This window comes from Setaria viridis, chromosome 4 (assembly GCF_005286985.2).
Source record: "Setaria viridis chromosome 4, Setaria_viridis_v4.0, whole genome shotgun sequence".
Lineage (NCBI taxonomy): Eukaryota > Viridiplantae > Streptophyta > Magnoliopsida > Poales > Poaceae > Setaria > Setaria viridis.
The window spans coordinates 35,282,626-35,306,873 of NC_048266.2; the positions used below are offsets into that span (position 1 = coordinate 35,282,626).

The 24,248-nt window shown below is 44.0% G+C and overlaps 1 protein-coding gene and 1 long non-coding RNA gene across 2 annotated transcripts; one reads left to right on the top strand and one right to left on the bottom strand.

Moving 5' to 3' along the window:
• The first annotated feature begins 8,163 nt into the window (after positions 1-8,163).
• On the top strand, positions 8,164-11,177 carry LOC140222526 (uncharacterized). Its single transcript, XR_011898087.1, has 3 exons — positions 8,164-8,414; positions 9,946-10,035; positions 11,005-11,177. It is a non-coding gene; the product is annotated as an uncharacterized lncRNA (long non-coding RNA).
• Positions 11,178-13,823: 2,646 nt separating this feature from the next.
• LOC117852874 (putative receptor protein kinase ZmPK1) lies at positions 13,824-16,612 on the bottom strand. The gene is made up of 2 exons (XM_034735161.2): positions 16,457-16,612; positions 13,824-16,375 (listed from the first exon to the last, which is right to left on the bottom strand). Exons 1-2 carry the CDS (start codon positions 16,458-16,460, stop codon positions 14,043-14,045), a joined length of 2,337 nt encoding a protein of 778 aa, XP_034591052.1. The 5' UTR covers positions 16,461-16,612; the 3' UTR covers positions 13,824-14,042.
• Positions 16,613-24,248: the final 7,636 nt, after the last annotated feature.

A 24,248-nucleotide genomic window follows, 5' to 3' on the forward strand; every position in this document is an offset into this window, starting at 1 on the left:
ACATCTATGGACCCACCAGAAGGTTTGGACAGACCCAAATGTGAGGTTGGACACCGAGACGCATCTGACATGAAGACTATAGCACAGGACGGCGTAGTCTACATGGAAAGACTGGAACTAGTCGAGGATTAGAAAAGTACTCGTTGTAATAGGGTAGGCTTCTTCTAGTCATATCTGACTAGTATTCTTGTAACCAACCGACCTGTAACCCTGCCCCCGACTATATAAGGCGAGGCAGGGCCCCCTCCAAAGCAATTCAATCAAACCAACACAGGACGTAGGACATTACGCAATCTAGCGGCCCGAACCTGTCTAAATCGTGTGTCTGCGTTTACCTTCGAGTTCCTAATCTCGACAAGCCCCACTAACCAAAACACTACCTCGGGCACCCCCCTTGATAGGTTGTTGGGTCTAAACACCGACAGCTAGCGCGCCAGGTAGGGGATCTCGTCGAGAATCCACTAGCGAACTCGATGGCACAAGTCACCATCAAGCAAATCGTCGTGTTTGAAGCAGGCGTGATGTTCGTCTTCGGCTCCTAGGTTTGCATCACAGACGGCGCTAGAAATTTTCGCCGCCACATTGCGCCGACCCTGGAGAAGAAGCAGCAAACCATGAAGCTCCAACGCCAAGCTTTGGAGGATCTCGTCAAGAATTTTGGCGAATTTTCAATTTCTAACCTAATCAGAGGATGGGGGGACGAGTCTGAGTACATGTCACACCCTGAAATTTCCGAATTTCAGGATGTGAATAAAAGGAATAAATAAACAATGATTTTCTCATAATTTTAAAATTTTCCCAACAATTATTTTCTTTACAGGAAATTTAGTATAGGAAAAATAATTGTTTGCTTTTATAAATTAAATAATGTTGTTCTATGTCTGTGCATTCATGTCGTTGCATCTTGGTGTTTCTTGAGTGCAAAAGTTTGAAAAATGCGTTTAGACGTTGCCCAGACCCTTGTGAGGATTTTCCATCTTTTTCTGGAATTTATTCTCCTTTTCCTAGAGCTAAATCTAATTTTTAGAAGGCTCTAGAATCCTTTTCACGAGCTCCAAGTATTTTATTTGGATTCTTTGTGTCCCAATCCATCTCTGAGATTTATCTCAGATTTTTCGGAATTTTCTAGGTATTTTTCTCGCTTTAGAAAACGAGTCCAGCTATTTCTGGAATTGTTTTCGCGCAGATAAATAAAATCAGAAATTCCGAAAATAAAAAGTCAACTCGAAAATATATTTTTCCGAGTGTGGCGTATATATATATCACCGCGTTCGTCTCGACGCGAGGATTTCAGATCTGAAAACCTTTTTACGAGTTGCATCTCCTAACTCCGTAGATCTGAAGTCAAAGTTCGGTCTTCGTCAAACTCCGGCGAGCTTTTCCGGTGAAACCGTGGACTTCCGGCGAAAACCGACACCACCATGGAGTTCCTCTCTTCGAGCTCTACGCCGTGGTGTGGTGGATTGCATGAATCCGATGTCGGCTCCGTCGTCTTCCCCAACTCCGGCGAGCTTTTCCGCCGCCATTGTTCATCTCTTGCCGAAGATGAGCACACCATCTTGTTCGCCTCGTCGATATCGTTCCATTTTGCCGTTCATGCGCGAGATCGGGCTTCGTTTCCGGCGATCCCCTCTTTCTTTTTCTTTTTTTTCTTATTTCTGCAACCTTACCGGACCGAGCTTCTGGTCGTACTGCCCGCCGCCTGCACGCTGCGCCGCCGCCTGTGCGCCGCCGGAGCCGCCGGACGAGCCACCCTGCTGGCGCATCCACCCGCTGCTCGCGCAAGCCGCCCCGGCCCCGGCCGTCGCCGCCGGCAGGACCGGCCTAGGCCACGGTCGATGGCCAACGTGTTACCAGAGTTGGAAGGTTGAAGATGAGATGGTGATTTTGCTATTAGGCCCCTGAGGAAAACTCAAATTTTCAGCTTATTTCTTGTGTCTTGGCAACTTCACAGAAAACCCCTCGATCTTTCCGGTCCCATTCAATTTAAACCGAGCCTCACAATCTTTTGGATCTAACCCTGTTATTTCTATTATTTGCGAGCACTATTCCTGGTGTCTTTCAAATTTTCCTTGCTAACCCCTGAGGTCTACGGTTAATTACGTTTAGACCCCTACAACCTTGTTTAACCCATAGATTCTACGTTTTAATTCCGTTTTTGTCCGTTCAAGTTGCGTTAGATTCATAATGATGTAAATTACACGTTAGTGGTAATGTTTTCCTTCACACATGTTTTTGAAAATAAAATTTATATTAAAAATTGATTAATGCGTGTCAAACGAGTTCTTCTCTAAATAAAATCTATTTAGTGTTAAACATCGTTTTTCATAATAATTGTTAATTTGATTAATGCCTACTTCATACCCTCTTCTAAATAAAAGCCAATTAGGTTATATATCGGTTTTTCATAAACTAAAGTTAATTGGATTAATGCCTATCTAAATAATTCTTCCAATTAAAAGCCACTTAGAGTTATATCTCGGCGTTTCATAAATTAAATTCAATTTGATTAATGTTTATTCAATTTGTTTTCTAAATAAAATCTGTATAGGTTATATCTCGAGTTTTCATAATTAAATATTAATTTGGCTAATATAAATATAAATGTGTTTTTAATTTAATCTACTTAGTTGAACTCGAGATGTAAAGCTATACGCTTAGATGTCTACATGTATCTTATTTTTTTAAATTAAATGTTTAATTTGCATAAATTGTACTAAAATATTTATAAATAAAATTGGACTAAGCTTTACACCGTCTTTTCTTATCAAAATATAAATATGACTTGATTAATTCTAACTAAGGATATTCCTCTGAAATATCTTAACATTGCTTTTCTCAACTAAAATAAATGAAGCTTGTAGCTCTTATCTTCCTTTGCTAACTCAAAACTCTCGATAGCTTTATCTTTTCAACCATAGTTCCGTTGTAAGCGTTCCTGCGTCCGCGTAATCCTAGAACCGAGCCATGTTCTTTTATTACGCTCTTTTAAAGCCTGTCTTTTGTTTTGGTGTACTGCTCTTAGTTGTATTTGTTTGTTTGCTTGTATGTTTGTACCGGTGTTTGCTTCGAGTAGAAGGATCGCCGTTCGGAAGCTCTGAAGAGTACGAGTTTCAAGTGAGCAAGAGCCGAAGAGCAGTAAGAAGTAACTTGTCGCTGGAGAAAGGCAAGTGTGTCCTTGTGCTTTTGTCCCAATAACTTTGTTTAATCACTATTGCATACGCTTGCACTAAATTTGATGGGTCCTATTAAGGTTTGCCTAGTTTTTATGATTATTCCTTGCCAACCTGGGTTTACCTTTCTGTTGGGTAGCTATGCTTAGCTGCTATACTTGGGTTACGGTGGTTCTAATGAACAAAGATGATGAACTTATTTTATTTATGCTACACCTTCCTTTAATACAAGATCACTGTGATTAATTGGAACATGGAGAACCACCCAGGAAAACAGTGCTACCACAAGACTAAATGGCTCTGGTCTTGGCTGAATAATTAGAAACTCTAGTTTGGGGTAACCTTACCGAAAGGGCAAGAGGGGAGGCGTTGATGGGATATAGCACTCGCTCTCTTGGGAAGTGGGCTTGGCTAAGACACTATACCCTCTAGGGGACTGCTATGTTTCGCTTCGACCTGAAACCTTAGCGGGTTACCACATTGCTAGCGAATCTTTGTAAAGGCCTCGTAGCGTCCCTATGCAATCACACCTCGGAAGTGTGGTATTGTGCCTGATCAGCACAAGCGTGGTTGGGTCTAAAGTTCTTTTGAGCTTTTACGCGACTTGTGGGTAAAGATGTGCGACCTCTGCAGAGTGTAAAACTGATCGATCAGCCGTGCTCACGGTTAAGAGCGGCCTGGACCCTCACATGAGTAATATACTTGAAGATGGATTTAAATTGTGGTTTATGCTATGGTTATATTTCTGCCATGTGCTTATGGCTTATGTTTATGTTTCTATTAATTGTGGGTTGGTATATACTTATACCTTAGTAATCAGGTGCTAATAAAATTTGACCAACTAAAAATGCTTAATGCAATCAACCAGTCAGCCTTTCCTTGTTTAACCCTTGCATTCATATTCTCCTCACACTTGCTGAGTACGACAAGTGCTCACCCTTGCTATAAACAATATTGCTCAGAAGAAGAAGCTGCTATGAAGTTGTTCCGAAGATGATGCTGAGTTCTAGGCGTACGCAACCCCCAGTTGTTTGCCTGTGAAGTTTGGAGCCTCCATTTCCATAATTAAGCTGTATATCTCTGATGGTTTCGTAAGTCTTTGTATCTTTTTACGTGATACTGTTGCTGTTATTCACTAATGATGTCACTATATGTATGAAACTTGATCCTGGCATACATATAGGTAGCACTTGGTTTTGTCCTTAAAACCGGGTGTGACAGAAGTGGTATCAGAGCCGTATCAATTGTAGGACGTAAGCCTAGATAGCAATGGTCACTTTCTAAGGTCTGCTTTACTATATAAACAATTCCTGCCTTATCCTTGACCTTTCTGGAAAATATTCTCACTTCTTGATAAGTTTTATTCAATCCTCCTTGATAACTTGAGCTCTTTTCATTTGCACTTCTTGTCTTGCAAATGTTAGACCCTCAATCCTTGTCTATTTATTTCCTCTCTCCTTGATCACTGCTTGATCTTGATCATGCATCTCCTTCTTGATGAATGATCTTACCTGTTTGATGCAATACACCTCCTTGATTTCTTAGTGATATTGCTACTCTCTCATCCCCTGTTCATTTATCTCCTTAATATTTTCCTTACATACTTATCCTTGTAAACCTATCTCTTCCTTAACTTTATTTTCAGTATATCCATCTTCCCCATTGTACCTCTCGTTGCTTGTGAAATAAATGCTACCTTGGAATCTTTTCCTTGACTTTTGATTCCAAAATGTCTCGTTTTATTCAAAAATATCTAGATGATCCATGCCACCTGTCTTAAAGCCTGTTCAAGACATCTGAAGAATGGAGTTACCAGTTCACCACTAGAAGTCAAGCCTGAGCAATTGAAACGTGCACCAAACATCTGGAGTCAATGCTGGGCAAGCTGAAGGATGCCTACATCAAGCACGTTGAAGCCTTACCAAACAACCCCTGCTTAGGAGTACCCCTTGTAGCCTTATTAACAACGTTTAGCATCGTTTCTTGACTCTGTGTTGACTGGTGGAATTCTGTGTTTGCATGATGATGCTTGTCCTTATGAAATTGTCTGATTTGTTTCTTTGTAATGATTGTTGGTGTATTGTGGGTCTTCTATCTACAATGACATCAGTTGCCTAGCTGGGTTTTTCTTTTGAATCTCCCATATCCTTGTCATCCATTCCTTTCTACCCGAGCCAATGAAGGACATCAGAAAAGAGAGAACTAAAGTCAACACCATAGTCAACAAGTAGGAGTTAACATCACCACCACCGTCTCGCTAGAAGCAAGTTGAAGAATAGAAGGCTCTACTCTAATCTCCATCTTACTCTAATGATGATTACAAGAACCAAAGAAGATGAAGAAAGCAGGGAGATTCTACTCTCGATAAGCAAAGATGGAAGACTATCCACTCTACCATAAGGAACTTGTTGTCTCCCACCTCTTTGTTTTCTTTTCTCTCTTCGAATCTACTTGTACCTCCCACATCCTTGTTATTTTTCTTTCTATCTCCCAATTCTGATGGACATCAAGAAGAGAGTGAAGGCAACACCAATGCCAACAAGCGGAGGCTATCGCCACCATCACCGTCGAAATAGAAGCAAGCCGAAGAAAAGAAGGCCCCAGCCTAGATTTCTTGCCACCTCGCTACTTTCTATCCTTCCTTCTACCTTACTCGGATGACGACCCAAGAAAAGATGAAGATATCATGAACTGCTCTACCTTGTTCTACAATTCTATCCATTTCCTATTTTCTTCTGATCCTATCGTTATCACCGAATCAACTGGCGAGTCCCAATGAAAATCATGAAGATAGGGCCAATGAAGGAGATCTTAACATTCCACCTGTAGCCGCATCATTCGAACGCAAGATGTTAGAGTATATGGCAACACAAACCCATGTTTTACAAGCAATGTCTCAAACCATGGTCAATATCCATCAGTATATCACAGAGCAAGCCTCACTTCCTGAGAACCACAACCCTATCACTAGTGATGACCATCAGGTTCCGTCTGTTCCACCACCGTTCGACAACGAGAAGCTATTAACCATGCAGGCTCAAGTCTTACAAGGAAGGATACAGACTGACACATCAACCCCTCATAACATGGAAATGACCAAAGTTAGAATTTCTACTGGACCACTGAAGAGGCAAGTTGCTGAAGCATGGAACCGTCAAAGGAACAAGCCAAGCCGTATAGCGCCAGAGCTAGAAATGGAGAGGCAACATGAGGATTTTAAGATTCTGGGAACACGCCAGTGTTGTGAACACCATGGTCTTCCATGTCTCCAGGAAGAAGATAGCTTAATGACAGTTGAAGCTAGACAACATTATTATTTGGACATCAATAAGAAGAGGAAGTTGTATGCCCAAGGGCTAGACCAAGAGGAAGTCACTCAAGATGAAGATAGTACTCACACTATGAACCTTGAGGGTTGGAGTATCTCTTTCAAAGAATTTCAGCCCTGGAGGAGTAGGCGAGCCAACAAACCAACTAGTAAAGCAAGTCAAGAGAAGATGGAGTTACCACAATCATTGGCAGATAACCGTACTCGGCCTAGTTCCCACCAACCACAGCCTAAAGTTGATCACTATCCACATGGCAACCCCATCAAGAAGAATCCTGATGCACAAGCTATTCCACCGATAGCTACCATGGAGCAGAAAGGAAGACGAGAAGGATGTAATAAAAGACTGTGCTGCAGATGCGGTAAGGAAGGCCATTATACCAATAACTATCCAATAAAGTGTAAGTGGACCAGGTCCGCTGGAGCCAAAATATATTGCCTCAAGTGTGGAGAAAATGAACATCTTGTTAGTTGGTGTGCAAAAGAGAAAGATGATCAACCCCAGGGCCAAGGATCCAATAGCCCTGCATTCAAACCGACAACATCAGTTGGCCTCTTTGTCAGGACAAATAATTAGGATGCCTCAGTCAAGAAAGAAGGCCACCAATTTCCAATGCCCAATTCCCATACCACATCTAGTTGCCAAAGTACCAAAGCAAGAATAACATGTTTCTACCGCAAATAAGAGAGACATTTCATCAGACAATGTTCCAAGAAGCGTTTGGACTAGATGGAGAAGAAGACTAAAGGATGTGTATGAAGACTTGAAGGATGACAGTCGAGCCAGAGGGAAGCAATTCAGCTCTATTCAAATCACTTTACCAAGAAATGAAGAAAATTCTTCAAAGATGGGCAAAAGAAGCAGAGGGAAGGAAAGGATACTTAAAAGAGGAATTAGACTAAGTATCCCTGAAGTGTTTTATGTGATGTAGTGAAGCATAAAGGGCATGATTGAGAAGCTTACGTAAGGATGAACGATCTAGGAAGAAGCTAATAAGTGTTGGATCCTACCCACCTAAACCTTTGTCTCTTGCTAGCCTTTGCGAATCTCGGGACGAGATTCTTGTTAAGGGGGGTAGTGTTGTCACACCCTGAAATTTCCGAATTTCAGGATGTGAATAAAAGGAATAAATAAACAATGATTTTCTCATAATTTTAAAATTTTCCCAACAATTATTTTCTTTACAGGAAATTTAGTATAGGAAAAATAATTGTTTGCTTTTATAAATTAAATAATGTTGTTCTATGTCTGTGCATTCATGCCGTTGCATCTTGGTGTTTCTTGAGTGCAAAAGTTTGAAAAATACGTTTAGACGTTGCCCAGACCCTTGTGAGGATTTTCCATCTTTTTCTGGAATTTATTCTCCTTTTTCTAGAGCTAAATCTAATTTTTAGAAGGCTCTAGAATCCTTTTCACGAGCTCCAAGTATTTTATTTGGATTCTTTGTGTCCCAATCCATCTCTGAGATTTATCTCAGATTTTTCGGAATTTTCTAGGTATTTTTCTCGCTTTAGAAAACGAGTCCAGCTATTTCTGGAATTGTTTTCGCGCAGATAAATAAAATCAGAAATTCCGAAAATAAAAAGTCAACTCGAAAATATCTTTTTCCGAGTGTGGCGTATATATATATCACCGCGTTTGTCTCGACGCGAGGATTTCAGATCTGAAAACCTTTTTACGAGTTGCATCTCCTAACTCCGTAGATCTGAAGTCAAAGTTCGGTCTTCGTCAAACTCCGGGGAGCTTTTCCGGTGAAACCGTGGACTTCCGGCGAAAACCGACACCACCATGGAGTTCCTCTCTTCGAGCTCTACGCCGTGGTGTGGTGGATTGCATGAATCCGATGTCGGCTCCGTCGTCTTCCCCAACTCCGGCGAGCTTTTCCGCCGCCATTGTTCATCTCTTGCCGAAGGTGAGCACACCATCTTGTTCGCCTCGTCGATATCGTTCCATTTTGCCGTTCATGCACGAGATCGGGCTTCGTTTCCGGCGATCCCCTCTTTCTTTTTCTTTTTTTTCTTATTTCTGCAACCTTACCAGACCGAGCTTCTGGTCGTACTGCCCGCCGCCTGCACGCTGCGCCGCCGCCTGTGCGCCGCCGGAGCCGCCGGCCGAGCCACCCTGCTAGCGCATCCACCCGCTGCTCGCGCAAGCCGCCCCGGCCCCGGCCGTCGCCGCCGGCAGGACCGGCCTAGGCCACGGTCGATGGCCAACGTGTTACCAGAGTTGGAAGGTTGAAGATGAGATGGTGATTTTGCTATTAGGCCCCTGAGGAAAACTCAAATTTTCAGCTTATTTCTTGTGTCTTGGCAACTTCACAGAAAACCCCTCGATCTTTCCGGTCCCATTCAATTTAAACCGAGCCTCACAATCTTTTGGATCTAACCCTGTTATTTCTATTATTTGCGAGCACTATTCCTGGTGTCTTTCAAATTTTCCTTGCTAACCCCTGAGGTCTACGGTTAATTACGTTTAGACCCCTACAACCTTGTTTAACCCATAGATTCTACGTTTTAATTCCGTTTTTGTCCGTTCAAGTTGCGTTAGATTCATAATGATGTAAATTACACGTTAGTGGTAATGTTTTCCTTCACACATGTTTTTGAAAATAAAATTTATATTAAAAATTGATTAATGCCTGTCAAACGAGTTCTTCTCTAAATAAAATCTATTTAGTGTTAAACATCGTTTTTCATAATAATTGTTAATTTGATTAATGCCTACTTCATACCCTCTTCTAAATAAAAGCCAATTAGGTTATATATCGGTTTTTCATAAACTAAAGTTAATTGGATTAATGCCTATCTAAATAATTCTTCCAATTAAAAGCCACTTAGAGTTATATCTCGGCGTTTCATAAATTAAATTCAATTTGATTAATGTTTATTCAATTTGTTTTCTAAATAAAATCTGTATAGGTTATATCTCGAGTTTTCATAATTAAATATTAATTTGGCTAATATAAATATAAATGTGTTTTTAATTTAATCTACTTAGTTGAACTCGAGATGTAAAGCTATACGCTTAGATGTCTACATGTATCTTATTTTTTTAAATTAAATGTTTAATTTGCATAAATTGTACTAAAATATTTATAAATAAAATTGGACTAAGCTTTACACCGTCTTTTCTTATCAAAATATAAATATGACTTGATTAATTCTAACTAAGGATATTCCTCTGAAATATCTTAACATTGCTTTTCTCAACTAAAATAAATGAAGCTTGTAGCTCTTATCTTCCTTTGCTAACTCAAAACTCTCGATAGCTTTATCTTTTCAACCATAGTTCCGTTGTAAGCGTTCCTGCGTCCGCGTAATCCTAGAACCGAGCCATGTTCTTTTATTACGCTCTTTTAAAGCCTGTCTTTTGTTTTGGTGTACTGCTCTTAGTTGTATTTGTTTGTTTGCTTGTATGTTTGTACCGGTGTTTGCTTCGAGTAGAAGGATCGCCGTTCGGAAGCTCTGAAGAGTACGAGTTTCAAGTGAGCAAGAGCCGAAGAGCAGTAAGAAGTAACTTGTCGCTGGAGAAAGGCAAGTGTGTCCTTGTGCTTTTGTCCCAATAACTTTGTTTAATCACTATTGCATACGCTTGCACTAAATTTGATGGGTCCTATTAAGGTTTGCCTAGTTTTTATGATTATTCCTTGCCAACCTGGGTTTACCTTTCTGTTGGGTAGCTATGCTTAGCTGCTATACTTGGGTTACGGTGGTTCTAATGAACAAAGATGATGAACTTATTTTATTTATGCTACACCTTCCTTTAATACAAGATCACTGTGATTAATTGGAACATGGAGAACCACCCAGGAAAACAGTGCTACCACAAGACTAAATGGCTCTGGTCTTGGCTGAATAATTAGAAACTCTAGTTTGGGGTAACCTTACCGAAAGGGCAAGAGGGGAGGCGTTGATGGGATATAGCACTCGCTCTCTTGGGAAGTGGGCTTGGCTAAGACACTATACCCTCTAGGGGACTGCTATGTTTCGCTTCGACCTGAAACCTTAGCGGGTTACCACATTGCTAGCGAATCTTTGTAAAGGCCTCGTAGCGTCCCTATGCAATCACACCTCGGAAGTGTGGTATTGTGCCTGATCAGCACAAGCGTGGTTGGGTCTAAAGTTCTTTTGAGCTTTTACGCGACTTGTGGGTAAAGATGTGCGACCTCTGCAGAGTGTAAAACTGATCGATCAGCCGTGCTCACGGTTAAGAGCGGCCTGGACCCTCACATGAGTAATATACTTGAAGATGGATTTAAATTGTGGTTTATGCTATGGTTATATTTCTGCCATGTGCTTATGGCTTATGTTTATGTTTCTATTAATTGTGGGTTGGTATATACTTATACCTTAGTAATCAGGTGCTAATAAAATTTGACCAACTAAAAATGCTTAATGCAGTCAACCAGTCAGCCTTTCCTTGTTTAACCCTTGCATTCATATTCTCCTCACACTTGCTGAGTACGACAAGTGCTCACCCTTGCTATAAACAACATTGCTCAGAAGAAGAAGCTGCTATGAAGTTGTTCCGAAGATGATGCTGAGTTCTAGGCGTACGCAACCCCCAGTTGTTTGCCTGTGAAGTTTGGAGCCTCCGTTTCCATAATTAAGCTGTATATCTCTGATGGTTTCGTAAGTCTTTGTATCTTTTTACGTGATACTGTTGCTGTTATTCACTAATGATGTCACTATATGTATGAAACTTGATCCTGGCATACATATAGGTAGCACTTGGTTTTGTCCTTAAAACCGGGTGTGACAGTACAACTCAACTTCTTCCACTAGTCGGATTAACTTGCATGAGCCGGCACATAAGCCATCATGTGAGTCGGATTACCACCAGAGTCGATTCCTATTCAGACTTTGCAACGCGACCACTGTTTATTAGGTGGCCCTGTCCAGATTACAATCCAATACAGATACGATCGAGGACCTCGACTACTACTCAGATCCGGATGAGGAGACTCCTTTATCAGGTCCGCAGCAGGGCCTGGTAATTACATCAACTCCTCAAGGCAAATTCATCTACTAGCCCAACATGAAGCCACCCGCTCTTTCCAAGGACGACGATTCGCGCCTCATCGCCTACCTCGACACTTTCCCGTACCAGGAGGGAGCTCCTCGGTCGCCCATCTACGAGGAAGGCGACACCATGGAGGTCATCACTTCAAGCTCGGCAAGCTACTCTCCAGAGCGAGAACTCTTCACCGTCATTTCTGGACAAGAGGACGAAGAAGAAGAGCGACAGGATAGAAACCTGCGACATGAGCATCACCCAGATGACGTCTCACAGGATGAGCCCACCGCCAACGTTGTCAGAGAAGAGATCGAAGCTCAAAGAACTCGACGACGAGCAAGAAACGCCGCAAGTGCATAGCGCTACCACCGCCACCTTGCAGCAAATCTACCAATCCAGAACCTAGATAACGCCTTTGAAGCAGTTCAAACGCATCACCATCGTACTCCCCTAGCTACCGTCGCATCTATTGATCTCATTATCCGTGCAATGCCCTAGAATAAGTACACTAGATAGTTGGTTGAACTGACGGAATTCGCGTACGAATAACTTGATCAGCAAAATCTGATACAGTCAGTCCAACGCTCCACATCCCAGCGAAGTTAATATGGCAGCAACCATAGAGGCCCTCCGTCCAGATCAAGTCAACTCGGAGGCGCCAGACAAAGCCAAGCTAGAGCTGAAAATAGTCGGGCAGAATCCTCGGGAGGCCGTGGTCACCGTGGGGCTAACCCAGAGCCTGAACGCCCAGTAGGAGACCTCCACAGCAAGATGAACGCCAGTCGCGACGTCCGTATCATCGTCGATGAATGGCACTGCGAGCACGTGAAAGAAGTCGAACACCAAGGGGATGATACCGACAAATTCCCCACCTTCTCCGGATGCATGCGTTGGGGGAGATGTTGTAGAAGCCACAGATGAATCTACCATTTTGCGAACGGAGCACGTCGATGCTCTGCTCTGCTGAGAGAGAGAAGCCTGGTGAGAGGACATCTATTGCAGAGTTATGGCAAAGACGATGAATCAGAATGAGAAGAAACACAAATGTGGAGACTGCAGCCATGGCTATCCCAGCATTTGAGTTGATCTTCAAATGACCTGGATGGAGGACACTATTATAGGAACCAACTTGCAATGCACTATCCAGCCTCCAGAAGCAAGTGATAGACTCGGCCAACATTATTGAAGTCAGTATTCGGTGAATAGTGAACCGTGCTGTGGAGTCTTTATTCATTTGTGATTTAACGTTGTAGAGAAGGCTCTTTTCCGACTGAGAGGGACTGCACCATGTGCGGTCTGCCGGTCTCTCGTATTATCTGTAAGCCTTCGATAAAATCAAAGGTAACAATATAGATTATTAATTTCTCAAATGGTTACCTGTCAAGATGTTTTTTTCAATCTGACACTAAGATTTCAAGGTGTATGCTACAATATGAAATATGTATTGATATTGCACTTATTTGGTATTGCAGGTGTTAATAATTTCTCTTTCTACAAATTTAATCAAAGTTAGAAAACTTGACTTAGGACAAAAATGGGACCTAAATTTGGACCAGAAGGATTACGTGATGTCTTCACAAGTATCTAAAGTGATTGTCTCTTTCTGAAGAGATGGCCTAAAATCTATTCTTGTCAACACAAGATTCTAGTGGGTGATATAAAATTGATGCAAATGAGATACAGCTATAGTGTTTCTTTTTCTTACACGAATACTACCTATCTTATGTTTGTTTGTTTTTTTTAACGGAAGATGCACTCCTGAAGTGTAATTGCTAGCTATACGAGCTCGCTCGGCGTACAGATTGTTCTTTGAGGGAGCGACGAGGTTTGCAGGAGCACGGGCCATCTGAAGAGCCTGGGCACATATGAAAGTCAAATTCTTCATGTGGCTTGCGGTTCGTCAGCGTGGACAATAGGCAGAAGGCACAGACGGGCTTTGCGAGACCTGACCAGTGTCACCAAGTTCTTGTACGATTGGATCGTGGAACGGATAGGCGGGTACAAAACGGGTATACCCCTTCGGAACGATGAATCGAGACTTTGGAATGTGAACCAATTACTTTCTGTAGGATAGCTTGGTACGATATGCTATCGAACTTTCACATAGGTAAAAAAAATTAGAAAAGAAGGATAAAAGAAATAAATATACTATTGGGTTGTCATTTAGATGCTCTCTTAGTAGTTCCAGCAGCACCAATCTAAAGTTGTAGACATCAACCTTTGCTGTAATTGGGAGACTAGAAACCCATTCAGGTGCTAAATAACCTCTAGTTCCTCAAAATAAATCATCCTAATGCAACAAACATTAGCTCGGACAGAATTATTGCTTATAAAAATCCGTAGAAGTACAAGGTGATACAATCAGATATCTGTAAAGCACACTAGAGCAGATTTTACGGTGCTATAGCACACATACTTACAACACAATATAGCATGGATACTGCATATTTGATAGAACTACCATTTTCTATCAATGTATTGTTTGCATGGCCCTTAGTACAAAGAACCATTTGGACGCAGGCTTTTAATAAGCAACTCCTCCCATTTTAGTTGCACTGCTGACAGCGTCAACTGAAACAAGCGTCTGCACCACATTTTCCATAGTTGGTCTTCTGCCTCTATCTTCCTCCAGACATGAAACAGCTAGCTTAATCATTGTTCTTGCTTGCAAGTAGTTGAAGTCGCCATTCAGTCTACTGTCAATAAAGTCGGCGATCCAAAATTCTTCACTGCCATCCAACTGCAAATTCTCTTTAAGCATCCTGACTATCCTTCCAAGGACCATCTCCACCTCCTCATTCTCATTATTTTCCATGTCCGAAATTCGGGCTCCCTTTAGTAGTTCCAGTAGCACCACTCCAAAGCTGTAAACATCTACCTTTGCGGTTATTGGGAGACTAGAAACCCATTCAGGAGCTAAATAACCTCTAGTTCCTTGGATCCGAGAAACATCTATATTTGATCCACCTCTGTTCAAGAGCTTCGCGAGGCCAAAGTCAGCGATCTTTGGCACCAAGTTCTCATCCAGCAGTATATTTTCAGGCTTGACATCACAGTGGATGACCCACTCTAAGCACTCATGATGAAGATACGCCAATCCTCTTGCCACGCCTAAGGCAATATTAAATCTTTGCTTCCATTCGAGTAAGATTTCTGAGCCTTCGACGGCGAACAAGGTTTTTTCCAACGAGCCATTCTTCACATATTCTGAAATCAATATCCTGTGTGGACCGTCAGAACAGAATCCCCAAACTCTCACTAGATTCATATGGTAAATCCTGCATATCACACTTAGTTCATGCTGGAATTCTTCTCCACCTTGGTTTATATCTCCCAATTTTTTCACAGCTACAACCCTATTGTCTTTCAAAACTCCTTTGTACACGATGCCTGATGCTCCCCGTCCAAGCTCATCCTTAAATTTTCTAGTAGCTTTCACTAACTCTCTGTAGGTATATCTTCGGAAATGGTTTGTTATCATTTCATAGCCTGCCTCAGCTGGCCATGCTCCTCTGAGTTGTCCTCTCTCCCTTCTCAAAATAAACCATCCAAATACAATAAATATTAACTCTGCTACAAATATCGCTGATAAAAACCCATAGAAATACAAATACTTTGATATATTCTGACTGGCCTTATTCATATTGACATGTTCGTTTGCTGCACTGCAGTTTGGCCCATATTTAGGACCAAAAACTTGTGACCGAGGAACTGAGGACCCAGATACTTCTAAGTCCCTTGCGATTTTAAGGTACATGCTACCGATACCATCTAGACTTCTGCCGTTTAGTAGAAAAGCCTTCGGGTAGCAGTGACCAAGTCCTTGAAAGTATGAGAACCCATTACAATTGCAGTCACTCAAACATATCTGCTTGCAGAAGTTAACAGAGACAGAACGGTGAGCACTTAGATCTTGCCCGTAGAAGTTAGTGTGGGGTACATGAACAAATTTCACCTTTTGCTCATCACAAGTAATATTGATCTTTGGTCTGCAGCCTTCGCCCCAGTCACTTTGGTCGATGACTTCAAAACCAGGGGGGCATACACAGATTGGCACAGGAGTATACACACATATTCCATTTCTGCCGCAGACACCATGTACATTGCAGAGCTGTGGAAACGCCATCCATGTGACTGACCATGTTCCATTATCGTCCAGACTATACAGTCTGAGATTGCCATCATAATCCAACGTTAGCCTTCTTATAATGTGACTACCCCAGTCAGCAGCCATGAAAGAAGTGTTATCGCTTCCATAGAACTGCCCCAAGCTGTCTAGAACACCACTTGCGTTGATCATAAAAGGTATCCTTAGCTTTTGCCAGATAGTCAAAGTTGGATCTGGCCAATAGATGAATGAGACATCCTTTTGATTTTCAAATAGTGAAAGCAGGATCTGATCATTAAAATGTAAGCTATAGCGGCCAGGAACAAGCAATCTATTAGTGGACACGAGCTTGATGGTAGCATTAATCCTCTGAGTGGGTAACAAGGTATCAGTAGGAGAAGTAAAGCTTTGCCATAGAATGGTATCACCTTTGCCCTTCACGATGAGATTCCCAGTGTCCAAGAGCTGAGCTTGTTCTGCATTTGAGGAGTTCACGTTGTTGGTCCACACAATCTGGCCACCGTGGTCCCTTAGAACCATGCTCCCATCGAAATTTAACTTGACCTTTGATCCCCAGGTGTACACAGGGCGGAGAGGATTTGCACTCCATACAACAGTTCTTTCAGACACTTTGGAGAACCAAATGGAGAAGGTGAATGTGTTGGGGGAGATTTCGTAGAAGCCACAGCTGAACGTACCATCTGGCGAACGGAGTACATCGGAGCTGCGATCTGCTGAGAGAGAGAAGCCTGAAGAGAGGACATTTAGAGCTGAGACTTGCAAAATCAGATGAATCAGAGTGAGAAGAACCACAAATCTGGAAACCGCACCCATGGTTATTGCAGCATTTGAGTTGTGTTCGCGTGACCTGAATGGAGGACGATGTTATAGGGACCCAACTTGCAATGCAGCGTCCATCCTCAAGAAGCAAGTGGGAGACTCGGCCCACAGCGTTCACGTCAGTCACAGTCCGATGAGCTGTGAACCTGGTGGTGCAGTCTCTTTGTCCTCCATGCTTCAGCCTTACAAAACAGAGTATCTTTTTGACTTTTTTGACTGAGAGGGACTGCACTACTGTGACTGGGTTCTTATCATGTTATTAATTTCTCAAATGAGCTAACTGTTTAAAAGTTAAGTTGTTTCTCTATGTGACATGTAAGGTTTCAGGTTGTCAGTTGTATGCAGACTTAAAAGTACCCACTTTTTAAACGAGCAAAGTCCATTTTTAACCATTAAATTATCGTTGGCGTTTGATTTTGGCCATAAAACTCAACAACCGGAAATCTTCTGCCATCCAAATTGCAATGCACTCTTAGTCATGGAGACTCCTCAGGAAGGAATGTCATTTTGTTCTTTGAAGAAGACTGACTTATGGGAGAGGTCAGGTCTGAACATAGTGGTATGTGCGGCCATTAGGCAAGTGCCCTCACATGGGTGCTTTGGAAAAGAAAACATTTAGAATTCATTAGAATTCGTTGACGTTTGATTTTGGTCATAAAACTCAAAAACCGGAAATCTCTACCATCCAACTATCAAACCGTTTACATTTTGCCATCTAGTTATTTCAAAAGGTGGTTTCACCAATGTGGACAATACATGGTAGTGGAACCCATATGTTAGCAGTATCTTCTTCCTCTCTCCCTCCCTCCTCCGCCTCTCTCCACCCTCTTTCTATAGTAGAAGAGATTGACATAGCGGCGGTACCTCCAAGCTCCTCTAAGCGGTGGTGCCCCAGCTCCCCGCTGAGGTGGCGCTTGAGTTCCTTGCTACAGTGGCGTCTAGGCTCCCACCACGGAGGCACCCGAGATTCTTGGTGCGGAGGCAACTCAGGCCTAACCCCTAGGCGGCAACGGATGAGGTGAGCGAGGGCGAGGTAGGGGAGAGGAGGATGCAGTGGAGGAGATGAGGTCGTGAGTTCCACATTCGGATTTGGAGCAGTGTCACACCTGGTTTTAAAGACAAACTAAGTGACTATCATATGTGTGTCAGGATCAAGTTTCACACATACGATGACTTCAATAAATATCAAATACAGTGTTATAACATAAAGAGAGTTACATATATTACCTAACCAGAAATGAGATGAAAATCTCTAGTATAAGCAGCGCATCTCCTACAACTCCTCATGCAGTTGACTGGGGGAAACGTACGCCTAGCAAATCTTCAAAGTCTTCAACAGAGTTGTCTTGTACTGAACAGTAGATATACCAAGTGTGAGTACACTTATGGTTGTTACTCAGCAAGTGTGGGAAAATATGTAGTGTAAGGCCAAAACAAGGAATAGCTAGCTGGTTTACTGCGTTAAGCATTTTAATTAGTTGGTCAAATTTTATTAGCAAGATATTTACTAAAATATAAGTTTATACATGTAACACCCAAAATTTCAATAATTCAAACTCATTAAAATTTGCTCAAATTAAGGTGTTATTTAATTTCTAGGTATTTAATTTCATTTTCCTTAATTCAATTAATTCATCATAGGAATTATTTGTGCATTCATGCTGGTGCATTTATTTTGATTGCTTGAGTTTGATCAAAGTTTGAATTTCCAAATTTGAATTCAAATTTCCAAAACCATTTTCTATTTCCCTTTCTCTTTCTTTTCCTTCTTCTCTACCTGGGCTGAAAGCTCCTTCTCCCTCCTTTTCTTTTTCTTCTCCGGCCCAGCTCGTTCTCCTCCGCGCGGCCCAGCTCCCCGCCGCGTCGCCCCCTCCTCCGTTTCCTCTTCTGCCGGCCCAGCCCGCCGCTTTGCCTCCTCCCCGCGGCTCACGCGCGCTCGCGCCGGCCCAGCTCCGCTCGGCCTGCTCCGCCCGCCGCTTCCTCGCCCGCGCCTCGCGGCCCACCAACGCCGCGCCAGCCCACGAAGACGCGCCGGCCCGCCACCTGCCTTCTCCTTCCTCCGGCCGGATTCTCCTCCGCCCGCAACCGCCGCGCGCCGTCTCCGCCGCGGACTCCCTCCGCTCCGCCTCCTTCGGGGGGGGTTTAAACCCCGGGCCCTCTATCTCTAGCGCCTATAAAAGCCGCCCCCCCTCCCGGTCTCCTCCACCAGCACCCGCGCCCCAAAACCCTAGCCGCTCGAGCTTCTAGCGCCGCCGCCTCTTCCTCGCCGCCGTTCGCCGTCGCCGGTGAGCCCCCGTCAACAAGAACCCCCAAAACGGGATCGCCGTGTTCCTCACTCTCTTTTGGTGCAACCCGCGCGTTAAACCGTGCACTGTGGCGTGATTTCGCCCAACTCCGGCGACCCGCCGCCGCTCGCCGTCGTGCGCCGCCGCTCGCCGCCGCTGCCGCTCTAGTTTCCGCCGCCGTCGCGAGTCGTCGTCGACCGCAGCCGTCGGATCAAGATCCGACGGTCAATCGCGGGTCAATCCGGCCGCGTACCGGTCAACCGAGCCGCGCCGCGCCGCTTTTGCACTTAAGACCCTGTCTTTTCCGCAAATCAACCCGCGATCCAGATCGCGTTGAAAATATTTACAGATCTGCCCTCGCATTTTTCGGTTTAACCCTTGAGCTTTCCAGAAATCAACCCGCCGTCCGGGTATGTTGTTTTTACGCGTCAGACCCTCGGTTTATACGCATAATTACGTATAAGCCCTCGGTTTTCGCGGATAGGCCCTAAAAGTTTTGTTTTTCTTACAGAAAAGTCCCTGGATCTTGTTTTAATCATATCTTTTGCATCTTAACTCCGTTTTTCGCGTTCTTTATATCCACGTGTTCGTTTTAAAGCGTAGATCATCTTTTCAAGCTTGTTGTCTCTGTTTGACTATGTTTGGTGTACTGTTTTCTTACTTTTGCCCATGTTTGCTTGTATGTGCTCGTGTGACGCGTGTAGACGCCCCGCAGTTCGAGGGAGTTGCCGATCAAGCCTTCGAGGAGTACGAACAGCAGGAGCAAGGCCAAGAAGGCAAGTCGTGTCCTTGATCACTACCTTGTTGTCCTATACACCTTTACTTTCTCGTACTCAACATTATGCCATGCACATGTTAAGATTAAATTGATGGGTCCCAATTAAGGTTCGCCTAGATTGATTTACCTTTGCCTTGACCAACCGGTTTACTTTATGTTGGGTAGCTCATGCTTAGTGCTTACTTGGTATATGGTGGTTTAACTAAACACAAAGCTTAATCTTGCTTTACTTCTGTTATACCTTTCATTAAGACAAGATCATTATTTGTTAATCGGAACATGGAGCGACCACCCAGGAAAACAGTGCTACCACAAGACTAAATGGCTCTGGTCTTGGCTGATTAATTAGAAACCTTAGTCTGGGGTGACCTTACTCGTGATGAGGCAAGAGGGGGGACTGAGTCGTTGCATTTACCTGGGATGGGTGGTGCACGCCAGACACCGAAACCTTAGCGGGTTACCACTGATTAAGGAATCTTTGTAAAGGCCTCGTAGCGTCCCTATGCAATCACACCTCGGAAGTGTGGTATGGTGCCTTGCAAACACCGCATGGTTGGGTCCAAAGTTCTTATGAACTTTTACGCGACTTGTGGGTAAAGATGTGCCACCTCTGCAGAGTGTTAAACTGATCGATCAGCCGTGCTCACGGTTAAGAGCGGCCTGGACCCTCACATGATAATATTATCGGAAGATGGACTTAACTTGTTATCATTTCATGCATTTGTTGCTTACTTTATGTTCATGTTTAATTTTGGGTGGTATGAACTTATACTTAGTTAATTGCTAATAAAACTTGACCAACTTAATTAAAAGCGAATGCTATTTATGCCTTAGCCATACCTTGAATTAGCCTTACACTACACTATTCCCCACGACTTGTTGAGTACCAACCATAAGTGTACTCACCCTTGCAAAACCGCTGTTCAGACCAAGTTAATTGGGAAGAGGAGTACTTCCACGACTTCGAGGAGTTCTAGGCGTACGTTTCTTCAGTCAGCTGCCTGTGGAGTCGTCATCATCTTTGGAGTTCCGCTGCGTAATAATTAGACTTTGTGGTTTATTTGAGACATTCGGTCATGTAATAATGGTTAATACTCTCTTTATTCGATCTAGCACTGTCTTTGCTATTCACTATTGTCGTACATGTGTGTAACTTGATCCTGGCGCACATGTATTTAATCACTCGATTTTGTCCTTAAAATTGGGTGTGACAAAAGTGGTATCAGAGTCGTGTTGACTGTAGGACGTTAGCCTAGTTAGAAAATGGTCGTATTTAAGGATTATAATAATCTAGTAGCCATTCTACCTTTCTTATTTAAATCTACTTAATTATTCTTAAACTTGATTTGTCTCATCCTTATTGCTATTCTATTATCTAGCTTTGTTCAAAATTTTATTCTAAAAATTTCTTCTTTCTTTCTGCTAGATGGCTCGCACCCGGTTGACCGCACGCAAGAGCACCCGTCCGCCGCGTCATGGCATCGCGCCGTCGCACGCCCCCGTGGATCCTTGGGACGAGGAAGAAGAGGAAGAGATCTTCCAGCATCCGGGGGATGACTCGGACGAGGACGCCGTGACCGTGGAGCAGGAGACCACGCCGGCACCAGCACCATCTCCAGCACCGGCGCCCGCTCCTGCACCAGCCCCGACGCCCGTACCGGTCGTCGACTTGACGGATGATGAGCCCGAAGCAGATCCCGAGCCCGAGACATGGATCAAATGGGTGAAGGAAGACTATGGCCAAGGAGTGCACATGGCCGACATCCTTAGGTGGACTTGTCACCGCTTGGGGTACGGCATGAGGCCACTCTACAAGTGCTCCCGGTTCACCCACCCTCGCTATCCCACTTTTTGGGAGGTGAAGGTTGTCCTTCGTGAGGAGCACGAAGGAGGATGGGAGGTGAAGGCTATTCACCATGATGTGACCATCAGGAGGACCATGGAGTCCGGCATTGCCGAGGCCGCCAGGAGGGCACTTGAGGTCGTCTCCCACAAGGAACGGCCGCGACTGCAGCACACTTACCATCGGTTCCTTCCTTACCGAGCTAGTGGGGAAGCAAGAACCTTCATCGCTACTAATGATGGGGTTGACATGGCTACAGACTTCCTCCACAAGTACACGTCGGCAGCTCTCACCGCACTGAATGAAGCAAACAACCATATCCAGGAGCTTCAGCAGGAGGTTCAGGAACTCCGGTGGGAGAGGGATGCGAATATGGCTGCCGCGACGGGAGCACCGCCGCCGCAGGAATTTGCTGTTCATCCCGCTTCGTCGCCGTCGCCTAAGCGTCCCCGCTACGACTCGCCCGGCGCCGCCGCAGAAGACCTCTAGGAAATTAGGAGTGTTTTAGTTTAAATTCTTGTAATCGTTAGACGTCGTTCGAGTGTGTTAGTTAAAGTGTGCTTAGCTGTTTGGTTTTGTGCTACATGTTTGAGTTGGATTTTGTAATGAGTGCGGTATGTGGGGCAATTGCCACACGATACTGGTCTTAATAAAATAAAGTGCCTAGTTGGGTTTTATTTCTGTTCTAAATCAGTAATTAATCTTCCTTAATCATGATCTACCATCTGTCTGAATGTATCTATCATGCAAGCTAAGCGACATTCAATTCTGTTCTCGACATTATCTGACACGCCAGTACTGTTTTATTTATATCTCGAGCTAAGGAAGTCCAAATGACATGAAACCAGTGGGCTTAGTTTCATAACTTCGTGGAGTATTTTCTGTAAAATTTTCAGAATTTTTGGATTACCTGTCTGGGAGATGTATGCAAAATAGTAAAGCACTCAGAATCTGAAACTGTCAACCGACACTGTCAGCTTGTTAATTTTGTAACTCGAGATCCAGAAGTCCGATTGAGATGATTCAAGTTGGGTTGGTTCAAAAATTTAATAAGTTACGACTTGGTAATTTTTCAGTATTTATGGACACTTCTTCCGACGACCACACCTAATTAAATGGAGCTAACAGAATCTGTTTTACTTTTACATCTTGTCGCTTTATCTTTCTTAGTTATTCTTTCACACATCTATCTAAATCTATTGTCTCTAACGCTCAGATGGTAAACACCAGGTCCGGATCAGGAGTTGACCGTCCCGCAGTGCCTCGCCTCAGGGACAACAGCAGCAATCCCAGCACCGCTCCGCAGCAGAACCAGCAAGCACCTGCAGGGATGGAGCAGTTTTTAGCAGCTCAGACTCAGCTTCTCGCCGGACTGACCAACACCGTGGCAGCTTTACAAGCTCAGCTGAACAATAACAACAACAACAACCAGCAGCAGCCACCGCCAAGGGACAGGCACAGGGAGTTCATGAGCCACAAGCCCCCGACGTTTTCACATTCTCCGGATCCATTAGATGCTGATGATTGACTGAAAACAGTGGAGAAGATGCTGAATATCGCCCAGTGTACTGACAGGGAGAAGGTCCTGTACGCTTCAGGACGCCTGGAAGGGCCAGCTGCTGATTGGTGGGATGCTTACACCGCCGCACATGCCAATGCTAATGGCATTACCTGGGATGAATTCCGGACTAACTTCAGAAGTCATCATATTCCTTCTGGGTTAATGATGCTTAAAAAGAAGGAGTTCCTTGCTCTTAAGCAGGGGAACATGACAGTGGCAGAGTACAGGGACAAGTTTGTCCAGTTGTCCCGATATGCTCCCGAAGATGTTGCTGATGATGAGCAGAAGCAGGAGCTGTTCTTGGATGGGTTGATTGGACCGCTCCAATATCAGCTTATGTCGCACACCTTCCCCAGTTTCCAGAAGATGCTAGACAAGGCAATTGGCCTGGAACACAAGAGGAACGAGCTCAGGGAGATGAAGAGGAAATTCAATTCCCAGTCGTCTTCAAGAAGCAACACCCGCCCTCGCTTTGCTCCACAGCAAGGGACGCCGTTCCGCGCAGGGGGCCCGAGTGGGAATTTTGGGCAGCAGTCATTCCCGCGCCCTGCTCAGAAGTCATTCCAGCGCCCCAGCCCTCAGTTCCAGCGTCCAGGGATGCAGACTCCGCGCCCCGGCTTTACGCAGAACCGCCAGATGACCCCTACTGGCACTCCAGCAAGGTCCAATGCTCCAGTAGGTCCTACTTGCTTCAAATGTGGCGAGGTTGGTCATTATGCCAGCTCTTGTCCTAAGAGAGGTGGACCAGCTACCCCCGTGCAGAATAGCAGTGCTCCTCGGCAGAATCAGATGCAGCAACCGAGGAACGGGAACCAGACCCCACAAGGCAATCAGGGGCAACAAAGCTTTGTTCGTGGCAAGGTGAACCACATGGAAGCCGAGACTGCTAAAGAGGCTCCAGATGTAGTGCTCGGTATGTTCTTTGTCAACTCTGCCCCCGCATCAGTTTTATTTGACTCTGGAGCATCGCATTCTTTTGTCACTAGTCATTATGTAGCAAAACATAATTTACCCATGCATACAATGAGGCGCCATATGCTAGTAAGTTCACCTGGGGGGTCAATGAAGGCTCAATACATCTGTCCACAAGTTAAACTGAGAATAATGGGTATAGAGTTTCCGGCTGATCTTATCGTCCTTGAATCCGGTGGAATCGATGTAATTCTGGGAATGAGATGGTTAGCCGCTTTTGATGCAATGATTCAGTGTGCCAAGAGGACAGTTCTGCTCACAGGTCCTGATGGAGAGAAAGTGGAGTTTGTAGCTACTATACCGTCAGCAGCAGATTGTGCAGTTAATCAGTTGGCTGAAAAAT